Source organism: Brachypodium distachyon, chromosome 1 (assembly GCF_000005505.3).
Source record: "Brachypodium distachyon strain Bd21 chromosome 1, Brachypodium_distachyon_v3.0, whole genome shotgun sequence".
Classification (NCBI taxonomy): Eukaryota; Viridiplantae; Streptophyta; class Magnoliopsida; order Poales; family Poaceae; genus Brachypodium; species Brachypodium distachyon.
Genome location: NC_016131.3, coordinates 43,001,804 through 43,025,929, shown reverse-complemented (window position 1 = coordinate 43,025,929; position 24,126 = coordinate 43,001,804). Strand labels below are relative to the sequence as shown.

Genomic DNA, 24,126 nt, shown 5'->3' with positions numbered 1-24,126 from the left:
AAATGTTTCGAGCGTTCGTCTTTCTCTTTCTTCATGTCTCTCGTTTTCTTTCTGCATTTCATCCTCATGGATTCTTTCGCTCTTTTATTTCGTGTCTTCTCGTCTCTACACGAGCAGTTCCCTCTGTCCTATATGCAAACCTCTTCCTATTCCTTCCAAGCTCCATCTCTTCCTCCTCTGTCCTCTGCCCTATATGGAAACCACTATGGAGCTTCTGCTTCCTCCCTCTCTTCTATAAGGTTTGTGTCATGGACGACTTCACATAGGTTGAATTAGAATAATAAGGCTTCAAAAGGATCTAGAGGAATGGGTTCGGGGTCATCTGATCTGGTTCAGTCCGTATCTCTAAAATTGCATGAACATCTTGAGAATTCCTGGTCAGTTCTAACTAGATTAGCGTTTAGTTTAACACTCACGTAATACCCATGCAGTGCTATGGCTAAATATACTACTCCACAGTAATTAGAGAAAATGTTGTACTTTCATTTTCCTTCAATCATATAATTCATATTTGTTCTTGTTTCGTTGATCTATGCCAAATGAACAAGTGATATGTTCTGAAGGTACAACGGACCGCTCTCATTAATTGAGTCTTCTATATGAAAAAAATTGAATCTTTTATAAAGTAAAGATAAAGAGCCGCATGGTCACCCTATGCAAGAGGTAAGAAACTTAGATTATTGGGCCCATCCAAGAGACACAAAAGAAGATGCACTTCTGATGTACTCTTTCCATTTCAAAATACACCTCATATAGATTTGTGCACTTGGACCAATGCAACTCTCGTTTCTAGTGCCTGACCATTCAGATTGGGTTAATAATAAATGGATGTGAGTAGTTATTAGCTGGGTGCGGGTACCAAGAGAAAATGAGATGTATTATGAAACAAATGGGAAAAATCTATACACGTTATATTGTGGAATAGAGTGAGTATGGTGTAGGGATGCAAGCGGCTCTTAAAAAAGAAGAGAGAGATGCAAGCGAGATCTCATTTATGTCACATTTTCAGGCCATCAAAGACTTGCTAATTCAAAATTTTGATGCTCCCTCCGTCCAATAAAGGATGTCTCAACTTTGAATAAATTTGAATGCATTTATACACTAAGTTATGTCTAGATACATCCAAATTTTGACAAACTTGACACATCTTTTGTTGGACGAGAGAGTACAAAATTTGAATCCCGCTGCGTCCCTATTCTGGTGGCTTTTTAGCACTACCCGACCAGTTTTCCTCTCTTTTTCTCCATGTCCGACCATGATGGGTTTCAAGCTAGCTTCAACCCAGAAAAACCAGATAAAATTTAACAAGTCGACCGCTGATTTGTTGGGACTCCAGTGACGGGTTGGGATCACTGAAGTGTTGGCAATTATCATTTGTTGCGCCTGTCTCTATCAATGGATTCTTAAGTACTCCTTCCGTTCCTAAATACGTGGTTTTAGTGCAAACCAAATTTGTACTAAAATCACGACAAATATTTAAAAACGGAGGGAGTAACAAACATTAGCGACCACTCCATTTTACTGCTCAGTTCACATATACTCCCTCCGTCCCAAAATAACTGATATACATATCAGTCATTTTGTTATTTTGGGACGGAGGAAGTATTCTTCTAACAAAGCAGCCGAGTTAGAATCGTATTAATATCTGTGATGTGACTACACTTCCGTTGATGCCATGCTCAACACTTGAAGCAAAGATCACACTCTATCATTCATGGGGTAGCTAAAGATGTCCTCGAAAGTGGTGGTTACTTCTCAGAGAGAGGTTACAAAAAGTGCTCCACTTTCTCATCAGATGTTCCCACCAACGCAAGGCTCCAAGATTAGCCTGCAGGAGTGCCTTACAGCCTAATGAAAGTTTTAAAGCAAGTCCTTGAGTTTACCAAGTTCATGTAAGCAAGAAGCGAACCGCCCAGCTGCTCCAGTCACATCACAGAGCACATTGCTCTACTCACAAGCATCAAATGCGGATCAGGGGTCCACCTCTTGTCCATGCAAAATTCCCAATGCCCAGTCAAGATCAAGTGCCTGAGCGGCTGAATCCACATCCCTTTCAGGCTGGTGGGGTGGAGACACTCAGCTCCAGGTTGCATTTAGATGAATCTTTTGCTCACAGTCAGCAAGTGCTTGCTCTGAAAATCACAAGCCACCTCGACTGGCGCAAGAGGTCATGTGCACCAGAAAGCGAGGTTACCAGATATACACAACTGGTTGGTCTTCATCTGTCAGCATCTTCTCTCTGTATCAGGCGCTAGGTAGCGAAGTCTTTTGGTGTTCTTCAGTCAAATTAACCACATCCTTCTGTTTCCTTACTGCTAGTAGGTAAACATGAGTTCACACGAGACCTAGCTTGACATCATAGAGCTGGAAGCTTCCTAATAACTACACAAGATGTGGAACCCGAGAAATCATACAACTGGATGCTCTCGACCAAACGCTACCATGTATGCAAGTACAGGGCACCAAAAAACATAAATTCTTTTACCACTACAGCTGTTGGGAGGGTTACTCTTTTGAAAGTCCAAGACCAATAGAAGGTTCCCTACACAGAGAAGGAGCATTTCAGTTATGCTTGGACGGATTGTTGCAACTATTAGGGATGCATATTTCAGATGTTCATAAGTGCTTTTGGCAGTAAGCAAACGTCTATAAAACGGGACATAAGACTACACTTTTACGGTATCCAGATACAAGAAAAGGACCACAGCTCAATATCAAATAACTAGGTAAAATTAAAACAGAGAATGATGAGAGCAAAAAATAATAATTATATAACATTCTAAAAAACTCAAGTTACTCGATATCAGGCGTTGAGCATGACCTTATAACATCCCCCCGCTAACGCTAGTTTTCTATTGTTTTCGTTTTGCTGCTAGGTGGGTGCTTCTGCGCTAGATAATTTCTTTTGCTGTTTGATAATAGTTGAAGTCAGGTCTTTCCTTCTCACCGCTGACTAGAGCGCCACATATCTTTCGCCTCTCTGGATTGGCGCTAATACTTTTACCCCAAAATAGGTGGCTTATCGAATGCACGATAGCTTGATGAGATACCTATAATTTGTATCATTTCCTTTTCTTTCACAACCACGCTACAGAAAACTTGACCGATTTGAATATGGAACCACTTGAACAGATTGTTCTTGGCCATAGGAAATCATCTTCTTTAGTATGCAACATTTTTCAAAAACCCTAATTTACATGTTTTGGCACTCATCATACTCAGCAAATATTGATCAAGGTACTCTAATACTGTTATAGTGTTATCAACTACGTTGCATCATACTCAGTAAGTATTGATCAAGGTATTGTTATTGACTACATTGCATGTATACGGCTCAGAACTGCCTTATTGGATACGAAGAGTATTCCATTTTTTCAGATTTAAATTTTTGGAATACAGCTGGGATACTTTAGAGGATACTTGGTAAGTAAAATACTTGGTCCAATGCCCAGTTGTAGCACGCTAGATCATCCCGCTGCAAAGGTCTCCACTGCTTGCCTCTCCCCTGCACTATCCCTGCACCGCCTCTAGCACCTAGCCAGCTCCAGACTAGGCAACTCCCCCCTCCCCCCGTGTTTTTAATTGGTCAGTGATATTGGTTGCTGGATAGCTGCTGCTTGTTGGCCGCTTTAGTTTGTTGATTGCTTGCTGCTTTTCACTGGTAGGGAAGGTCATGGCTTCCAGTGGCAGCATAACAGCCAGCACCAGTGGCCAGTCGAAGATTGGTAGTGGCATCAAGAGTGGAAGTGGGAGCTATTACGATAACCTTATGTAGCTATCACGGCCCTAAGTATCCTCTATAGTATTGTTTACAGCCATACATTTGGTATTTTTTTTCTTCTCTATATACATAAACTAGGTGATTCCCCGCCGTTGCCGCAGAAAATTCTATATGCATGTCTGAATATGATTTTAGAAACAAATGATAATAATATGATTTAATGTAAAATAAATATGAATATTGCAGTACAAAACGATTTTATCATTCATAACACCTATGCAACAAAACAATAGGTGTAATTTTGATGTGCATGAACATTAACAATTTCGAAGAAACCGAAAAGTGAAGTTTCGTCAACCTAAATATTCGTAGATCTTAGAAAAATTGGCATACATATCGTGAAAATATGTGTGTTTGGTGAAATATTTATATGCAACGCGAAGATGAAAAATCTTATGTATCAAAATATTAAATTCGAATGGACCACCAAAATGGATCCCTATTGTACAACAAGCATATGATATGGATGGTGATGTGGAGCCTTTTAATGCCCATGATGTGGATGATGATGTGGACACCTTGCATGTCAAACTTGCAAACATTAATTGCAGTTAGTGGTGATCAACTTTATAGGTTATATAGATACTCACTGCATCGTCCAATGGCAATTTTTAGAAAATGCAGTATTCCTATATCCATATCCAGTACCCGTATCCCCGTGCTGTGAAACTTAGGTGATTGATATCTCCAGTATAAAGGCAACTCTAGCGAGGCTAAATCATGTAAAAGAACTTCATCCGTAAAATCAGCAGCCTAAACTAATGTTACTTTACTACTGAGTCCTCTTAATGAGTTTCTTTCTCAGTCTTATAGATCTGCAGTACATTTTGTTTTAATATATTTACTAAGTAGGAACCTCCACTATTGTCCACTGAGAAAAAATATCTATACTCTGGAGCGAATAGCTTACCTTGGCTATTGCTGTATCTTTTCCGCAATACAACAGTAACTTGCTAAGGGACAAGTAGCATTGGCAACCTTGAGTTTCTGTGCTCCTAGCTTTTTTGTACATGATGGACAAAGCTTGCCATGAGTAACGAATAGACAATTCAAGTCAAACTTCAGATCATCAGGAATTTTCTTATTCAGGTGAATGTATGCCTTCTCCCTAGTTGCTGTTGAAGGAACCCAACCAATAGCCTTTGTAATGCGGAGTACCTATAGCAGAAATATGTGTTACCACACATACTTGGTGCACATTAAACAAATGCCCAGAGGTATCACGTACATGAGTATCTACAGGAAAATCATCCTTTTGAAGATAGAACATCAGCACACATGCCATCTGTCATAACATCCATAATCAGAAAAATGGCATCAGTCATATGTTTGATTCTGCAGCCTCACGCGATCAGAAAATCAAACAGCTGCAATAATGGAATGAAACAAGTAATTAAAACAGCACTAACACAAACTATAGGACCCTTTTGCGTTTTTATTGAGTAGGAATGCTGGTGTTTCATTCTGGATCACAAACTATAAATGCTTCTGGATCACCAACTTCAGTTAAGAAGAGAAGGATAGGAACCATTGTACTCTATCTATAAAAACATGGAAGAAGCTCCATGCCTCCATCATATTGCTGAAACATACCTCAATCACTAGTTAGGGTCAGCCATTCATTTCAAAGCTAAAATTGGTAGTTGGTGGCTATTGCCAGCCTAAGCTCAAACAATGTAAAAATAAATCTCTTCCATCAAGGCCCAAGACTAACTCATATTAAAATGCAACTTTTTTTTAGATCACCAAATGTACAACAATGAAATCGCATAGTGCAGTACCATGATCGATCTCCCTTGGCTGCTTCTATCGATCTCATCTATGTCGTTGTGATCAATCTCAATGACATGCCTCAATCACTATGCATGGATGTTCTGTCCTTGTGCACTTAGAACAGTCACATGCCTTCTGGAATTAGGCTATTTGGGCGCGTGCATAAGTATACATATAGAATGAATCCTTGCTAAGATTGTGTTATCTTGTGGACGTTTTGTCCAGGTCTCCCATCTCATACATTTCTAATTGCAAACCAGATTGGCATTGTTTAACAAAGTGGTCCACTGAACATGTATATGCATGTACGTAATATCTCGTTGACGAACCTCTTCACCATGAGACAGTTGACCAAGGCATGCCTAGTTCCACGAGTCCTTTTGTCGAACTAAGATGGGGCAATCAGTTCACTGTGCCACATATATACCGCTTCACATGTACATATTGTGCTGGGAGCCTGGGATTGAGTTGTTAGCAAGTCGCCAGGCAAAGAGTCACAGCTTGGACGGTATCTTTGATGGACCAGCTCAACTCTCAATCAATAATGTGCATTTAGTCATTATGGGCCACACGCTAGATAGCTCGCATGTGAATTATGATAAGGATTTTTCTGGAACTATGTACGGGTATCAAATATGAGCAGTACTAATCTCCACCTTTTCTTTATTGTATATGGTGCACAAAGGAAATAAAATAGTCATGCATCCAAATAAAATATGATTGGTGTTGGAACAAATCCAAGTCTGTCTCATCATGATATAATTAAATTCTAAAATTATTAATTATGTGGTTTCCAAATTGTGTCGTGCATGTCCACAACCTTAGGGAAATTAATCTGTACGGAAATGACTTGACTGGCCGAATACCACCGTATTTGTTCAACAACACGCCTTCCCTGATGTCCATCAATTTTAGAAATAACAGCCTGTCAGGTCCTATACCACAAGTCATTGCATCCCTATCCATGCTTGAGTCATTGAACCTAAATTTCAATCAACTCTCTGGCCTAGTGCCAAAAGCCATGTACAACATGTCCAGGCTGCAAGTTTTGGCACTAGGAAGGAACCGTAACCTAACAGGAATGATTCCAAACAATCAAAGTTTCAGCCTCCCAATGTTGCCAGTTATCGAACTATCTAGTAATAAATTTTTCGGTCGGTTCCCGTCAGGGCTTGCATCATGCCAATACCTACAAGTTATTTCCTTGGCTGGAAATTCTTTTGTGGATGTTGTGCCAGTGTGGTTAGCGAAATTGTCACACCTCGAATGGCTTACCTTGGGTTTTAATAACCTTACGGGCTCAATCCCAGCTGCTCTAAGAAACCTTACCAGACTTGCTAAACTAGACCTATCCAATGGCAATCTAAAAGGAAAGATTCCACCAGAATTATCTCTTATGCAAGAACTATCATATCTGTATCTTGGAGGCAATCGATTGACGGTAAAATTCCAGCTTCTATCGGCAACTTATCCAACTTGTCTTACCTATATTTGGGAGGGAATCAACTATCTGGCCAAGTACCAACAACACTTGGGGAAAATGCAGCTATGAACGTGCTTGATTTGTCAGATAACAATTTAGAGGGGAACCTAGACTTCTTGTTGGCTCTTCCCAATTGCAGACAGCTTGAAGTCCTTGTGATACAAAAAAAATCTTTTACAGGCCTCCTCCATGGGAATGTGGAAAACCTCACATCACGGTTAACCGCTTTCATTGCAGGTGACAACAAGTTAATAGGTGGACTTCCATCATCAATTTCAAATATAAGCAACCTTGAGCGGATAGATCTTAGTAACAATAAATTCACTGACCCTATCCCAGAATCGATCGCTATGTTGGAAAATCTTGCATACCTTGATCTCTCCCACAATGACATGTTAGGCCACATCCCAACACAAATGGGTATGCTCAAGAGTCGAAGTTGTTTCTCCAAGCAAACCAATTCTCAGGCTCTATACCAGACAGCTTTCATAATCTTAGTTGGTTAGAAAATATCGACTTGTCCAATAACCAGCTAAGTTCAACGATACCTGCGAGCTTTTTCCACCTGAATAAGGCTGCCTTTGTTTAGGCTAGAGCTGAACTCAAGCTAGCTGGTGCTGGAAAAAGCTAATTTTCTGCTGGAGCTGGAAGGCTGGAGCTGAACCTGACCTGCTGTTCGTTTAGGATGGCAGTGAAACTGTGGCTGCACATGGATGAAAGTGCAATGTCCGTAATGCCCATGTTCAGTTTGCTGATTTAAGCGCAAATGACGAATTTAACAGGGTTTTTTCGGTGTAAAATATTATTCCTCCGATCCTAAATTTTTGTTATGGTTTTTAGTACAAATTTGAACTAAAACGACGACAAGAATTCAGGATCAGAGGAAGTATTATGTAACGTTGACAATGAGAAAAATACTACTAATGGAGCCATTGTCATAATTAATCGTAGTCCAAAAGTTAACCACACAATGTCATAACGGATAATAGTAATATTGACTTATTGAGTACATTTTTCCATAGTCCATAATAGAGAAATAGCAACGTACTACACAGAGTTCACGTGTTGAAACTGTTGTGCACTAGACATAAAACACCATAGTGCACAGATTGAAAAAAAAAATCATCATCCCTACAGGAGACATAAAGCATCGCTCATTCCTCATATCACCATAAACTTTTCTTTTTTAGAAAGAGGCAGGCTCCTAGTTTCATTAATGAAATCACATGCAGGTTCAGGTACTGGAGTTCAAACAGGAAAGGAAAAAGCGAACACTGCCAGGAAGAGATGTCAGATGTAACAGCCGCTGCAACCAATTTCACTTTTGAATCACCAATTTTACTAATACACGTTTAGGCATAAATCAAGAACACTGGATATGACGAGAACACTGGATCCAGGAACACTGCATCTGGCTGACCCGGACGGGACGACGTCAAGCGGGCGGAGAGGAACTGACACAGGGCCAGTGCACGATGGGGATTCGTTGAGGCAGGCCAGCGGCGCACTTGGCTGGCTACGGCGAGATCTCGACGCAGATGAGGTGAGGGCTGGTCGGCGGGTTGACGGCGTCCAGAACACTTGCGCAGATCCGTTCGGATGGAGGAAGATGGCGAGGAGGCGGAGGACGGGAAGGCGACCGGCGGAGGTGAGCCGGCAGCGGTCGGAGGCGGAGGACGCAGAGGGGCTGAGGCAGGTCGGCTTGTCTCGTGAAAGGGGAATGGAGCGTCGGGATGGCTTTCTGGTGGACTGCGTGTTCGTGGGGAAGAAAACGATTCGGTTTCAGGGCAGTGGCATTTCTGGTGTAAATAGAGGATACGTGAGAAGGGTAAAGGGGCGTGGGAATTTGTACAAGCTCCAGCCAGGAAGAGAAGCACCAAAAGAGGTGCTTGTGCTGTGTAGTGCAATTTCGGCTGGAGCTTCTTCTCTCCGGCCAGCTGGAAGTGAGATGTTTGTTTTAGCTTGTTGGCTTATAGCCCCTAGAAGCTAAATAAGCAGAAGCTACAGCCTAAACAAAAGGGACCCTAAACTTATCAAACTGGATATTTCTCACAATTCCTTTGTTGGTGTACTACCAGCCGATGTTTCTGGTCTAAGTCAAACATATCAAATGGACCTTTCTTCCAACTTCTTGATAGGAACGATCCCAGAGTCATTTGGACAACTTAATATGCTAATCTACCTAAATTTATCACACAACTCCTTCAGTGGCTCAATTCCAGGCCAACTAGTAAAACTAAAAGGCATAACATCATTAGACCTTTCATTTAATAATCTCTCGGGTACCATTCCCATGTTCCTTGCCAACTTTACCTATTTGACTACCTTGAACCTCTCATTCAATAGTCTGCAAGGCCAAATACCCGAGGGAGGTGTTTTCTCAAACCTCACTGTGCAATCATTGAATGGGAATGCTGGGCTATGTGGCGCTCCACGCCTACGGTTTTCACCATGTCGTGACAGATCTCACTCAAGTAATAGACACTTGCTACAATTCCTACTTCCAACACTCATATTAGCTTTTGGTGCCATTGCCATTTGCTTATACCTCGCGATTGGAAAGAAACTTATGAAGGGAAAGGACAAAGCTTCTATTGATCCAACCGGTGTCATGGGCCATAAGATAGTCTCTCATCATGAGCTCATTCTTGCAACTGATAATTTCAATGAAGATAACATCTTGGGATCTGGAAGCTTTGGAAAAGTCTTTAAGGGCCAACTAAATAGCCGTTTGTTGGTTGCAATAAAAGTTCTTGAATAAAAGTTCTTGACATGCAGCTAGAGCATGCCATCCAAAGTTTCGATGTTGAGTGTCGAGTGCTTCGCATGGTGCGACACCGCAACTTGGTAAAGATACTCAGCACCTGTTGCAACCTTGACTTCAGAGCACTAGTGCTTCAGTACATGCCAAATGGAAACTTAGAGACGCTCCTTTACCAGTCTCATAGTATAGGCCGCCTGGGGTTCCTTGTGAGAATGGACATCATGCTTGATGTGTCAATGGCAATGGAGTATCTGCACCATGAGCACTACGAGCTGATCTTGCACTGTGACTTGAAGCCGAGCAATGTGTTGTTTGATTGGGAGATGACTGCGCATGTGGCAGACTTTGGCATTGCAAGGTTGCTTCTAGATGAAAACTCAGTGACATGTTCGAGCATGCCTGGAACAGTTGGGTACATGGCACCAGGTACTTAATCAGCTACTCTTGTTATCCTGCTCAACCAATTACTTAAAGGATTGATAATTATGGCTCCACTATAATTAACAAGGTTGCACAGCTATATTTTAATTTCCTTTTTTTGTTTTTAAGCAGAGTACGGGTCTTTTGGAAAAGCATCACGGAAGAGCGATGTGTTCAGCTATGGGATCATGATCCTTGAAGTCTTCACTGGAAGGAGACCCACCGATGCTATGTTCGGCGCAGAACTAAGCCTTAGGCAGTGGGTTAATCGGGCATTCCCAACAGAGCTTGTCCAAGTCATCGATGGCCATGTACTGCAAGACTCCTCTCTTTCGGGCTGCAGCTTGGACAATGGCTTTCTTGTGTCAGTAATCAAGCTGGGTTTGCTCTGCTCCAGCGACTCGCCTGAGCAGAGGATGACAATGCGCGACGTGGTCGTGACGTTCTACGAAACACGGATACAGCTCTGAGCCGGCGTATCCGTATCGGATACTGCATGGATACGGGGATACGCCCGGATACTCCCCGATACGTATTTTGCCCGTATCGGATAATTTTTCGATCTAAAAAAAATTAAAAAATATCCGATTCGTGAGGGATACTTCCCGATACTTGTGGATACGGGAAACTAAACATCAGAAGAAGCCCATCAGCCATCGATTTATCCTACCCATCTCCCTTCTCTGTTCACGCGGAATGGGTGATTGTTCTTGACTTCTCTTCTCCCAGTTCTCTCCTTCTCTGCCCAGGTCAGCCATAGCAAGAAGAGCGTCAGCTTCAGTTGGGAGCTTGAGCTCGAGCACTGCAGGGAACTGGGCAACAATCTTGCAATGGAGTTAAATTTTTGGCTGCTTCTCATATAATAATTTATACTTTCTGTATTTTTTTATTATTTAACATATATATAGAAACGTATCCCCGTATCTATGTTTTTAAAAAATTGATGTATCGCGGTATCCCCATATCGCGTATCAGATACGTATCAACGTATCCGTGCTTCCTAGGTGACGTTGAAGAAGATCAAGACCGAGTACACCAAATGGATAGCGACGACATTGCATAGTGGGGCAAAGTGATCGATCTGATCCCTTGTTGCTTGTTTCTTTCTCGTCTATAACTATGTACAGTTTTGTTTGTTCTTCTTCAGCACTTGGAAAGCCAAAGGCCTTCTGGTATGGACAAGGATGGGCTTTGTTAGTTCTAATCAGAAAACACAAAGCAATAGCAGTAATCATGTATCCCTACTAGGGAAGCATAATTGGACAGCAAATCTGTGCAGCAGACGCAATTAACAATTCAGTTTCTAATTTCTTAACTTTTTGAGCTCTTTAAATTAAAGGTTTTTAAAGGTGTTAGGATATGGAGATGGAGTCTTAAACAACGCGGAAGTGGCAATGGTGGCGAGAACGACCACTAGCAAAATTTGAGTGATAAAAGTCCTCCGTGATCCCACAGATTTTGTGGCCGTCCCGATCAGCCCAACCTGTCATCCCTACCCTTAGCAAACTTGAGTGATAGAAGTCCTCTGTTCACTCAAGATTTCGTGGATAGCGGAGCATGTTGGTGGATATATATATATATGTGAGAAAATGATCATCTATATACAGTGTAGTGTTGTCAGAAATGTTTTAGGTCTTCTACATCAATGCCGTGTGGAAGTTTACATGTTGTAAAGCTGTAGAAGAATTGTTACTCCAATAATCCATGCTGTAAAATAAGAGGTTTGCTTCACCACACCCACTTGGATCTTTTTACGGATCTCAAAGTCATTTAGAAAGGGTAGTTTGGTACATCACTAATTATTAAACTCTAACTGAGATTTGACGGGTAATTAGGCCCTCACTCTGCCCTCTTGATCTCTCGAATGGACTTGTTCTCAAGAGGCATACCACCCGATTCAATAATCGCCGCCGGCTGGCTAGACTACCCGAACGACAAATTCTCTTGCGGCCCGGAGCCTCACGTCGCTAGCCTGCATGACTTGGCATATTTGCCAAGTATCCCTGACACCCGGCATACGTTTTGCCGAGTGAGACACTCGGCATAGAAACAGATGGGAACTACCATATAAACACTCAGCAAAGAGCAGCTTTGCCAAGTGCCATGCGTGGCACTCGGCAACAACAACACACGGCAAAATAAATCTAACGGATGCACCACTGCACGTACCTTCTTCTCCTGGCCAGTACTAGTATAGCACCATGTGGGTCTGAATCTAGTGTTAATTGATCTGGATAGAGAATTCTGAATTGCTAGCATGTATGTTCGTGAGCTCATGTACTGAATTGTTACCAAGATTCTGACCAAATAATCTAAGCGTTTGTGTTGTGCTTCTTACGTTTTGAAAGTTTTCAAGTGTTAATGCATGCAGCATGCTGAATTGGTGCCGGCTCATGAGCGTCATGTATATATTTGTGTGTGATCTTGTGTTAAGTCAGATAGTCATGCCAAGCGTTTGCGGCTACCTTTAGATCGGCCTTCTTGAGCTGATGAGACCATAATGTGGCATCGAGGGATGATGTTCCGAATTATTACAGACTGGATGAGGAAAGTATTACGAAAAACAACACTATTTCTAGATCCCAAATCTTCCAGAGAATAGTAATTAGGACATCTGGCCAAATCGAATGTTACAGGTGAGCAGGTGGCGTTGGGCAAGGCACCGGGGGTGTGGGGGCTAGGATCCCAAGAGAGCTCCAAACCGCTGCACTTAGAGGACAGTCGAAGAAAATATGCAACAATTTCAATCACAAGATATAACTTGAGTTTTTCATATTTGCAGTCTTTAGTTAAAAGCTTGAGTTCATATTAGTAAGTACTAAAGTAGACAAGAAGAACCCAATCATAAACTGTATTTCCTTTGATTGGTGTCCTTTACAACAAACCGAGAGCTGTTATCTTCAGTTTGAATTGCATCGAACTTCAGAAACTTCCAACAAACAGAACAGAAAATTCTTGCATTGGGATGAAGTATGAAGCAGCAATAAAGAGATTAGAGATGTAACTCACCGTCTTCGGTCCAATCCCCTTGAACTGGGAGAGTTCCCTCTTCACCTCATCAACGGACAGCTCCCGCAGGTACTCAAGGCAAATCGCGCCCCTCCTCTCCCTCACGTCCCTCAGCATCGCCCGGATCCTTGCCGCCTTCGTCGCCGCCAGGCCCCCGCACCGGATGGCATCCTCCAGCCCTTTCCCCTCCTCGTCGACCACCTCCAAAACGGAACAATGTTAGGGGCGGGAACTTCCAGAAGCTTCATGAAAGGGTTCTGGTGGCTACCTACCTGATCCCAGGAGGGGAAGGCGGCCTTGAGGGAGGCGAATGCGCGGCGGGAGATGGCGTCGGTGGTGTTCTGGGAGAGCAGGGTGGTGACGAGTCCGTCAAGGACGGTTGGACGCTCAGTCAGCGGGTCAGCCTCGTTCTCCGGTGAGAGGCCGAGGCGGAGAAGGCGGAAGAGCGCGAACTCGTCGGGGAAGCCGTGGAAGGCGAGGAGGGCGTCGCGGACGGCTAGGCATTGGGCGGGGGAGGGAGAGACGTGTCCACGGTAGGGCTCAAGCGAAGTAGAGTCGGACCTCGCCGGCGAGGCCGGGAGCTTCCGCTTGGGCTTCCGGGTCATCTTGCCGGTTGCGCCGTGGAGGCGGCGGTCGGCGGCGAGGCGTTGAGGAAGGAAGGCGAGGTCGTAGTAGGCCGACCTTGGGCTTGAGTTGAGGAGGCCGAGAAAATATGAGGCCTGAACGTCGTAAACGGGAATGGGTTTATGGGTCCATCTAGATGGGTGGGCTTGGTCTAGAGACAAGAGGCCTAATGACAAATACTAGTCTTCTTCCTCTCTAAAAAAAAAGACAAATACTAGTCTTCTGATATTCTACTTCCTTCAAAAAACCAAAAACAAAATCCACTAAAAAAATCGTGTCTCTAAAAAAAATTATTTTTTTTCTGGAACAAAACTTCTACATTTTTGCTGGAAAAGAATGTTTTACATAAAAGTTCTCAATAGCCAATAGCAACAAAGTCTTCTTCTGCCTGAAAAGTTTCAGTATTGTGGATGTTGTTTCAAAGATTTCTCCAACGACTATCTGGTATTCTACTTGGCATCTATGTAATGAACAGTGCATGTCAAACAATAAGATCTCTTTCGGTTAGGATCAGAAAAGAAAACGATGAAAAACGGTTATAGGGTGTGTTTGGTTCTTGTCCAAACTTTGTCCTACCAAAATTTTAGCAACCTATATTATTATGGTCCTTACTTGGTTAATGGTTAAAAATTTGGTTGCCAAAAAAAACCTTGCCGGCCTCCTCACACCTCCCTTCACAATGGGCCAACAAATTCTTATATTTGTCTAGTCAATTGTTGACAAAAATTGACATGACATGGGCAAGAACCAAACAAGGCCATAGACTTGATGCATCTGCATGGAAATCAGATTCGAGCATTGTCAACTGGTTTATGGAAGCCTATCGCGTGCAGGCAGCTAGCTCGGTAGCCATTCTTCTTTCAGCTGGCCGGGTAGTGATCGATCTACCAGGTTAGCTTCTCTGCTTTCCAGGGGAGTACTAATAGCACCGCTCGACGGTTTCTCCTTTCGCAACTCGAAGAAGGGAATCTATTCGTAGATCGTTCTTTTGGGCAATCACGCAGCTAATGTTCCGTACCAGCTGGACGTTTTGACTTTCTCCACAACAGACATATCATACAGCTGAATTCATGCCAATTATATACACTTATACGTACTCCAGCTGTTGATTAGTACAAGTAACAAATTTCACTAGGAGTTGTACCAGAATCCGTGTCAGATTAAGCGAGAGTAAACAAGAAGGAACCGAGAGCTTGACCAGAAGGCAACACCCGCGCGAACAGAATTTCCGGAAAACCCACATGAATGCTCCGCCGTGGTTAATTAACGGAACGACACTTGACAGAACCAATCATTGTGCTTAATTAACACGACAGCATTGCTTGAGTGACAACGACGTGCTGGTAGAGTAGAACGAGCCGATCCAAACCTCGCATTTTCGGCCGCGGACTTTCTTTCTTTTTCAAGATACTCCGCAGAGTATTTTTATTCGCAGTGGCTCAAAGGGCACAGAGGAGCTTGATCAGAAAGGTGCTCTTAGATCGATATCGCCACGATGAGTTGTTGGATCGAAGAAGGGACTACTATTTTATGAGCCAGCAATGGAACAGAACAGACACAGAATCTGTGTTCTTGCTTAACAAAAATAGATTAATTAGTAGAGAGAAGACAAGCACCTTTGTCTTGTTTTAAATAACCTGTCAACATGGCAATATCATTCATATCATTGCCCATTAGTACAGAGCGTCGGAGTACGGAGTACTTCAGTGGATGATGCCGCTTCAAACAGCGATTTATCATTTTCTTCAATCACGACTCAGAACGATGGCGTGTGTGTGTGTGTGTGTGTGGTATGATCCTCCTCCATGTGACCGGATCAGCGCTGACAGAAGCAACTACTCGCCGGTGAGGTCACTGCTGATATCGAACAGGTACTGCAGGCAAATTATTGTTCCAGGAACAGCTGCTCATCAGAGCTCCAGATCTTCAGACATATCACTCACTGTATGTGCAGCACAAATTGCGCCACAATCTCCCTTCCATCCTTTTGCTGCAGTTGGCGAATCACTAGCAAACGAGCATGCCTCCATTAAAAGGGAAGTTTTCGAGAAAGGGCCCTTGAGAGCCTAAGATGATCGGACTAACCAGTTGAGCTTGAGCCAAGCTAAGGCAGTCCAAAATTAAAGTCCGCTACTGTACTTTGGACCACACATTGCTTGCAAGCAAACTGTTTTATGCGCCAAGTTTGCCTGCAATCTTTGCCTTGCTAGAGAAAAGAGCCTTTTGATCCATCGCAGTGATCCAGACAGTGTGGCCAAAAAGAGATCCAAACAGGTGAATAAAGATTGTATAAAATCGAAGAGAATGGTTTGACCAGCTTGGATTGATGCCTTCTGTCTCTGGACGTGCCATGCATACCAGTGACTGCAACAGTGCAACCACCAGCAAATTCCATCGCAATGACAGGGGACCCGTTCGATCGATTGACATTCCTCGACAATTATAGTTAAGTACTTCCTGCGTCTCATATCAAGTGACTTCCATTTGTCAAAATATGGATGTATTTATATCTAAAAAGTGTCTAGATACATGTTACTTGATATGGGACGGAGGGAGTAGTTATTAACTTAACGACTCGACCAGCTGTTAGCGCTCTGGCCCACTGGTATGTCGAATAATAACAGAGCTTTCCAGATATCAAAAGCACAAAGTGATTGTGAATGAAATGGAAGTCAGATCGCATCAATTACATATGCATCTTGGTTTATGTTTGTGTCCGAAAGCTGCTGCATTAGTTCTGCTGATTGAATCATTTCCTGGGTAGTGGGAAATATGCTTCCTTTCACACACTGTTTCGTGGGAGAGATCCATGATTTGGAGGAGAAGCATACCAGTGCCGGAGATGGATGAGATTTAGCTTAGTCCATGTGTGCTTTCATGCTAGCAATACATGTTATGTTTACATGCTTCATTCTTCAAACATAGCTGTTGTTCAACGGTCTCAACCTTTTGTTGTCCAACCCCTTTTTAGTGTCCAATTTATGCTTACATTGTTTTCGAGTCATCTGCTTTGGCAGCTCCTTTTGGTTGGTTATTATGTTTCACCATGCAAGGGTGCTAAGAGTAATTTTGGTGACGTGATTTGTAAATCAAACCTGTTTACACTGGTTTCATCACTCTTTTGTAATTATCTTATCTTTTTAAATGTGGAGTTAGTACACAAGATGCAGCCTTCAAATTGGGGTTACACGATTTATAATTTCTTCTTGTGGGCACCTCCATTATCACATCGAAAATTTATTAAGCTACTCCCTCCGATCTATAATAAGTGTCGGGAATTTAGTACAAACTTAATACTCCGTTCTAAAATAAGTGACGTGGATTTGTATAGATTCTTATGCAAATCCACGTCACTTATTTCAGGACGGAGGGAGTACAACTTTCTATTAGACACTTGTTATGGATCGGAGGGAGTAATAAATATTTGTAAGTTACTGTTTTCGGACCGACAGTCTGTAGTCAATGTACATACATAACAACATATGACTATCAGTATCCTTTCCTGCTATTTGGTTCATGATTACTTGATTCATTATGGCCTATTTGGATTGTATGTATTTTTTGTGTGAGCTCCAGTTTACTTCCCAATTTACACTAAACACTACAATTCACCAAGAAAAAATAATTTCTCTTCCAAACAGGCCCTTGAACTATATTTATTAGGCATTCTAGACAAAACATCAACCCTTCGAAGATGTGTGCGAGAGCCCGTAGGGGACGGGTTGGACGTGGATGAGGGGAGGCTGCGGAGCCAGATGGTGGTGGTGGCAGAGCCTGCCGAACCCTAGCTGTGGGACGGCCTAATTGTTGAACTGCCCAGTTTTCAAGTGGAAAACAAGAAAATACAGAAAAACGACTCGATTGAATGATACATAAACCATCCGAACTGGTGCATTAGACTAAACTTAGTCCAACATGACTTTTCCATATTGTTTTTGGACTGCGAAAACACTTGTATCGTTCATAAATTAATCGAGTCCAGGTGAAAAAGCCACGTTGAAACATTTTTTTACTATATTTCGTACATAAATCAATGTTATATATGTTTTCGCAGACCGAAAGCAATATGGAAATCATGTTGAACTAAGTTTCTAATGCACTCTTGTTTTCTCCTTGAAAACTGGGGAAATTCAGTGATTGGAGGAGGGAGAAACGCTGGGCTCCGGGGGATAGGGCATAGAGATGTGTTCAGGAGTTGGCTCGGCACGGCGACATTCTTAGGTAATTATGACACAAATGGAAGGGCATCTGTTTAAACAAGGATGTGAGCGCTGAGCGTTCTCAAGGCGCTAAATCGGTATTGGGATTTTGATTTTTGAACTTCTCCAAATTCGTTCGGATCAAAGAGGAAATCATAGACTATCCAGTTTGGAAGGGCTGGAGACTGGAGTAACATGTCCGGCGCACGGGAGTGGAAGTGTGGAACACACCCTCAGTATACCGCTTCCATCCGTGTCATAAAATTCGCCGGCGCATCCGGAAGAAGCGATGGCGACTGACTTCTCCAGGAGTCGCTAAAATCCACCAGCACACACCTTCGTCACAAGCAAAGCATCAGCATTCAGCACCACCAATGGGCAGCGGCCGGCTGCGGTGGAGGCCATTCACGGCCTTCGCTTCCTCCTCGCCGCCTTCCTCCGCGTCGTCGTCACCGTCCTCTTCGTTCACGGTGGACCAGCCAGCGGAGTTCCTCTGCCCCATCTCCGGCAGGCTCATGGCGGACCCCGTCATCGTCCCCCCGGGCCAGACCTTCGAGCGCGCCTGCATCCAGGCCTGCGCCGCGCTCGCCTTCTACCCTCCCGTCGTCGCCGCCGAGGTCCTCCCTTCTTCCCCCCCTCTCGTGCTCATCCCCAACGTCGCCCTCCGCAGCGCCATCCTCAACTGGTGCGACCGTCTGATGCTGCCCCACCCTTCCCCTCTCCCCCTCGACACCGCTGGCCACATCGTCCGCCGCCTCATGCCGCCGCCGCCGCCACGCCAAGAGCAGAGGCCACCCCCGCCGGCCAATTCGGTTCGGACAAGAAACCGCTACAGCTACGGCGGCGACGAGTTCCTGCAGGAGCCGAATCAGACGACGGGCCGCGGTTCGCTGGAGGAGGAGATCATGGCGGTGCTGGCGGCGGAGGGCGCGAGCCCGTCGGAGCTGAAGGCGGCGATGGCCTCGTTACGGCAGGCGACCCGGGAGAACAGGGAGATGCGGATCCAGCTCTGCACGCCGCGGCTGCTGGCCGCGCTGCGGCCGATGCTGCTGTCCGGGGACGCCGGCGTCCAGGTCAACGCGGCCGCGTCCATGGTCAACCTGTCGCTGGAGGCGGAGAACAAGGCCCGGATCGTGCGGTCCGGGGCCGTGTCGCCGCTCGTGGACGTGCTCCGGTCGGGCCACCCGGAGGCGCGCGACCACGCGGCGGGGGCCATGTACAGCCTCGCCGTGGAGGACGAGAACCGCGCCGCCATCGGCGTGCTCGGCGCGATCCCGCCGCTGCTGGAGCTCTTCGCGACCGCGAGTACCCAAACAGCCGTCGGACACCGCGCGCGGCGCGAGGCCGGGATGGCGCTGTACCACGTCTCGCTGGCCGGGATGAACCGGTCCAAGATCGCCCGCACGCCAGGGGCCGTGCGCACGCTGCTCGCCACGGCGGAGTCGGCGCCGGCCCGATCCGAAGCCGAAGCCGAAGCCGAAGCCGGAGCCGGAGCGGAAGCCGAAGCCGCGGCGCTAAGGAAGCTGGCAGTTATGATCCTGGCGAACCTGGCGGGCTGCCCGGAAGGGAGGGCGGCTCTGATGGACGGCGGCTCGGTGGCTGCGATTGTCAGGCTCATGCGCGGCGGCTTGGCCGCGCCGGGGAGCGCGGAGGAGGAGTACTGCATATCGGCATTGTACGGGATGAGCCGGGGCAGCCTGAGGTTCCGCGGGCTGGCGCGCGCGGCGGGGGTCGAGGCGGCGCTGATGCCGGTGGCCGAGGGCGGCGGCGGGGTGGGGCGGGACATGGCGCGGCGCACGCTCCGGGCGATGCGCGGGGAGGACGACGACGCGGGGATGCTCGCGGCGGCCGGGATTCTCGGGAGGGAATGGGACGACGACGGGGGGAGCGTCGTGTCGGAGGGGCTCGTCTCGCTCCGGCGGCCGCCGCACCACCGGAGCAACTACGCCGGGCCGTCCGGGTCAAACACCACACAGTTCTGAAAAAGTCAAAAGTCTTCGCTTGTCTCCTCTGCTCTTGTTTTTCGTTTTTTTTTTCAAGTCTCTTGAACTGTATTTACCATATAGCCTACTTTCGTGCTGTAAAAACCTCTGTTGTTCGTGTCTTCGAGGTGAATTCTTTCATTGGAGTTGAAGTGTAGCTTTATTGGGTCGATGCAGTTTTTCATGATTTGCAACTGAAATGTAGAATTGTATAACTGTGATTAAAGAAGTATTCGAAGAAACTAAGACACTACTGCTACTTTGGTGTGGATCACTTTGGCTGTGTTCATTATCCTCAGTGTTCTTTAAGCATGTGTCTCTCATTGATGACAATCATGATCATGATCATAGTCTATCTTATGCTTTTGTGATTACATTTTTGTCAGCCGCGCTCGCCCACACTCTTTTTGAGCTGATTTCGGCAGCCTTTTCTTTTGTGGTTCTCTGATGGGCCTGGAACTGACCATGGATAATCGTATCCCTAATTGTATATGCAATTGTATGCAAAGCAATAATATTTCACGGTTTAGCCACGAGTCAACTCTAGATAATGTCCTCTCACTACAGCTCAGCTTGAACAATTCAACACACTGTCGCTTACTTTGAGGATCAATCAGCACGAAGAGGCTTCGTGTAAATTAGTACTATCATATCTCCTTGACAACGGTGTGCCATGAACGAACTAACAGCATAATCCATGGTAAAATCACAAGCTATCCGATATAACAAAGTCATGGACTCGGCTAAAGGCTAATTAAGGCAATTCAGTTTCAACTTTGAACTCGTCCAAATCCAAGGCAGGAGTCCAGAGTAACTTGATTGGTAGCCTTTCTGAAATGTATTTTGGGAACACATCAATAATTTACAAGCCCATGTAGATATGATGGGCAAAAACGTCAATACGCATGATACGATGTTTATTCAACCCGTAGATCTTTTGAGTCTTTGTAGTATATAGTATGTACAGGTGTGAAGAGCTAACTTTCAAAAGGATTTCACAAGGATTCCCCAGTCAAGAGATCATCCGCGAGCCTTGCAGGTTCCTACATAAATTACAAGCTATGTCAAGACAAAGGGTCCATGTCTTGCTATTGTGGCATGATGATGCACGTTAGTTTACTTTCTTCCGTTTTCAAGCCAAGTAGGGGTCTCCCCCAATTGTTTCTTTGGATTTTTCTTTTTTGTCCAGGTTGCAATTTGGAACTACAAATATCTTGGCAGCACAAAGTATTGCATAGTGAACTCAGATTTTAAAGGTTTTGCGTAACTCACCTTCCATATTCAAGGTATTCCGAAGGGGATATAGGTTTAGGACCCCCAAACCAGTCAATCAAGAATATGTTTTCAATTTCCAATTTGAAGATCTCAAAGTGATGGTTCTTTGGCCAACCTATCAAAATATAAGAATGCCGACATTAAAAATAATTCACTTTATAACATAACACTGTCCGTACGTACAAGATAATACTCCCTCCGTTCCTAAATTCTTGTCATTGTTTTAGTTCAAATTTGTACTAAAAAACGACAAGAATTTAGGAACGGAGGGAGTAGTAAATTTAGCTTACCCTCCATTTCAGAATGTTTGCTGAAAAGTGCTGCTTTGGCCAAATCTGCTTCAGATGACTGACGGTCAACCAACTTCAACTGCAAAATCACTAAATGTTACTCCTACCTCAGGTCGCAATGACTATCCTTCTTAAGAAGTGTAAAGCATAGTTGTATCCAGTCTCCGCAACATACAGCAGTTAGTAGATCACATCAAACCTATGTGCTCTATAGGAGGGATTGTAGTAAGTTACCCTTTTTTCCTCATCATGAGAAATACTTTGAGAGGCATAGCTTTGAAGGCTCAAACTAAACTGTTACTGCTTCCAAAATGGTCAAAGTCTAACAGCATCAAATTGCAACTGAAATGCTTCAAGGTTGCTGCTTCCAAAATGGTCAAAGTCAAGCCCCCACTATTATTACCCTTGTGTTTACTTAGCAATACCCATATGAGAAAAATACAAACGCATCAGAATCACTAACTAGGAAGTGGGAACAAAAGAAGTGCCTACAGATATACTCCCTCCGATCCATAATAAGTGTCTTGGATTTAGTACAAAGTTATACTAACTTATAGCCCGAGACTGTAAGCATGATAAAACTTAAGATGGCGTTCCCGGGATTACAATTCAAACCCAGTAAGAGTAAAATTGCGCCACGGGGAAATAAACAGCTACTGAAAAGTTATCTTATCATAGATTTATTCCGTTAGTACCTTTCCAGTAAGAGTAAGTTTAGCACATGTAGGGTTTTCAGGATCAATCTTCCCACATGTGCCAAGAGGGAACTCACTAAGGGTCAATGATGTCCTATCATCCTCCAACGCATCTCTTGCAGTGGGATCCAGAGTAGTCAGATAGAAGTACGGGATTCCATGGCTTTTACCTGGTACTCCATCACTATACGAAACTACATTGCTGTGTGTAGAAGAAGCAGGGAACTAAGCTCAGCAGTCAGCAACAAACGAGAGTATTATGCATTGGTTATTTACAATAGTTTGATAATGAGGAATACCCAAATGGAGCACCACTTAGATCACTCGATATTGTGCTGCAAAGGAAATAACAAAGCATTAGTGAGTGGCCAGTCAAATAGACATCAATAGTGTCAGATGGGAGAAACTATAATAATCTTAGCAAAAACCAAATCATCATGTCACCTAAATTGCAAATTTAAAATTCATTTCTTCTATAGATATTGGAGATGGTGGTCCTCCACTTAAAGAACTTGCTGACAAGACGAACTACCTCTCCATGATCTCCACCTTTGCAATTTATGTAATATGGTTATATTTATGGTTTCACTATTTGTGGCCATTACATTTTTCTCGAAAAGATGTGGCCATTACATTTGTATGGGCTATGGAGATTGAGGCATCACATGCTTGGATTAAATTATTAGTTCTGCATCAAAGCGTGGGGATTCAGCTTGTTCTTGGTAACAGCAAGTGAATAACTATGTTGAGCCTGGCATAACAACCGTCGAAACCTGGCTGGAGGGTTTCAACTTTGCATCAGTTTTAGTGAACCGCGAGTCCTTGTTATCCAATTGGCATAACATGATGTAAACCAAGACAATTGTACCTCTCGAATTCTGAAGTATGATACCGGACAATGAAATCAATATCTGATTTTAGACATCTATACAGGACTCCAAAGTCCACTCCAAACTTTTTTTTAGGGAAGTCCAATCCAAACTAGCAACAAGGTATGGGATCAAAACAATTTCCTCAAACTAAGAGGCCTCGAACAGTTAGTACCCACTCTTACCAGCACCACGAATCGCCAATTCGATCAAACCACATATTGCTAAAGAACTCAGGCAACAAATCGTAATTGATTACAAGAAAAGGAAGACAGAAGGGATGGGTGGGGGAACCTGAGGACGCCCCATGTGTTCTCCCCGGCGAGCCACCTCGCGGTGGCTGCGGCCTCGGAAGGGGCGGGCTTGCGGTCGATTAGAGGGCGGCCGGCGACGGCGGGAGCCGGCAGCCGGAGGAGGAGGAGGACGGCGACCAAGACGAGGTAGGCGGGGGAAAGCATGATGCTTTTTTTGGGTCCGGTTGTCCCTCTCGTGTGGGAGTGGGACTTGCTGCTGCTCCGTCCCCGTCATTTGTAGCATCTTTCTCCCGTTGCGGATAGGACAGAGACCAAGCCCGATAGGAACGGATGGGCTGCGTTTAATTCCATACATCATGCGTAGAACTTCCATTACAACATGGTAGCGTGGAGACGGAGGCTGAAACAGATTTCTGTTGCACGGATAAGAAGTTGTAGCCCCTGCAGGAATTCAGGAAGCTATGCATTGTCGATTATCGTTACTAACGGACTTGCTGGGACTCTCTGCCATTGCACAATGCCGCAACAGGCCCCGGAGCTGAACCCATCACCCGGATAAAACAACCTATCTGTCCGATCCCAAAAAAATAACCGTTCTTTTATGGTTTCGGCGGAAAAAGACGAACCGAATAGAACCTGCATATTAGTGAAATTTTATTAAAAAAAAACCCGGATCAACCAAGTACTAGATCTGCGTCCCGTTCCAGT

At 44.4% G+C, this 24,126-nt stretch overlaps 3 protein-coding genes and 1 pseudogene across 3 annotated transcripts; 2 read left to right on the top strand and 2 right to left on the bottom strand.

Annotated features, from left to right (window-relative positions):
- Positions 1-1,625: 1,625 nt before the first annotated feature.
- Positions 1,626-13,931, bottom strand: LOC100825895 (putative DNA glycosylase At3g47830). The gene is made up of 5 exons (XM_003563976.4): positions 13,503-13,931; positions 13,231-13,431; positions 5,010-5,066; positions 4,692-4,939; positions 1,626-2,542 (listed from the first exon to the last, which is right to left on the bottom strand). The coding sequence occupies exons 1-4, from the start codon at positions 13,833-13,835 to the stop codon at positions 4,697-4,699; spliced, it is 834 nt and encodes a 277-aa protein (XP_003564024.1). The 5' UTR covers positions 13,836-13,931; the 3' UTR covers positions 1,626-2,542; positions 4,692-4,696.
- LOC112270160 lies at positions 5,991-8,554 on the top strand (annotated as a pseudogene).
- A 4,198-nt stretch (positions 13,932-18,129) lies between the features above and the next one.
- LOC100825276 (U-box domain-containing protein 39) lies at positions 18,130-20,309 on the top strand. The gene has a single exon (XM_003563974.4). It carries the CDS (start codon positions 18,428-18,430, stop codon positions 20,033-20,035), a length of 1,608 nt encoding a protein of 535 aa, XP_003564022.1. The 5' UTR covers positions 18,130-18,427; the 3' UTR covers positions 20,036-20,309.
- A 400-nt stretch (positions 20,310-20,709) lies between these two features.
- LOC100825581 (protein CREG1) lies at positions 20,710-23,683 on the bottom strand. Its single transcript, XM_003563975.4, has 6 exons — positions 23,459-23,683; positions 22,595-22,630; positions 22,296-22,497; positions 21,601-21,679; positions 21,308-21,425; positions 20,710-21,078 (listed from the first exon to the last, which is right to left on the bottom strand). Exons 1-6 carry the CDS (start codon positions 23,620-23,622, stop codon positions 21,048-21,050), a joined length of 630 nt encoding a protein of 209 aa, XP_003564023.1. The 5' UTR covers positions 23,623-23,683; the 3' UTR covers positions 20,710-21,047.
- Positions 23,684-24,126: the final 443 nt, after the last annotated feature.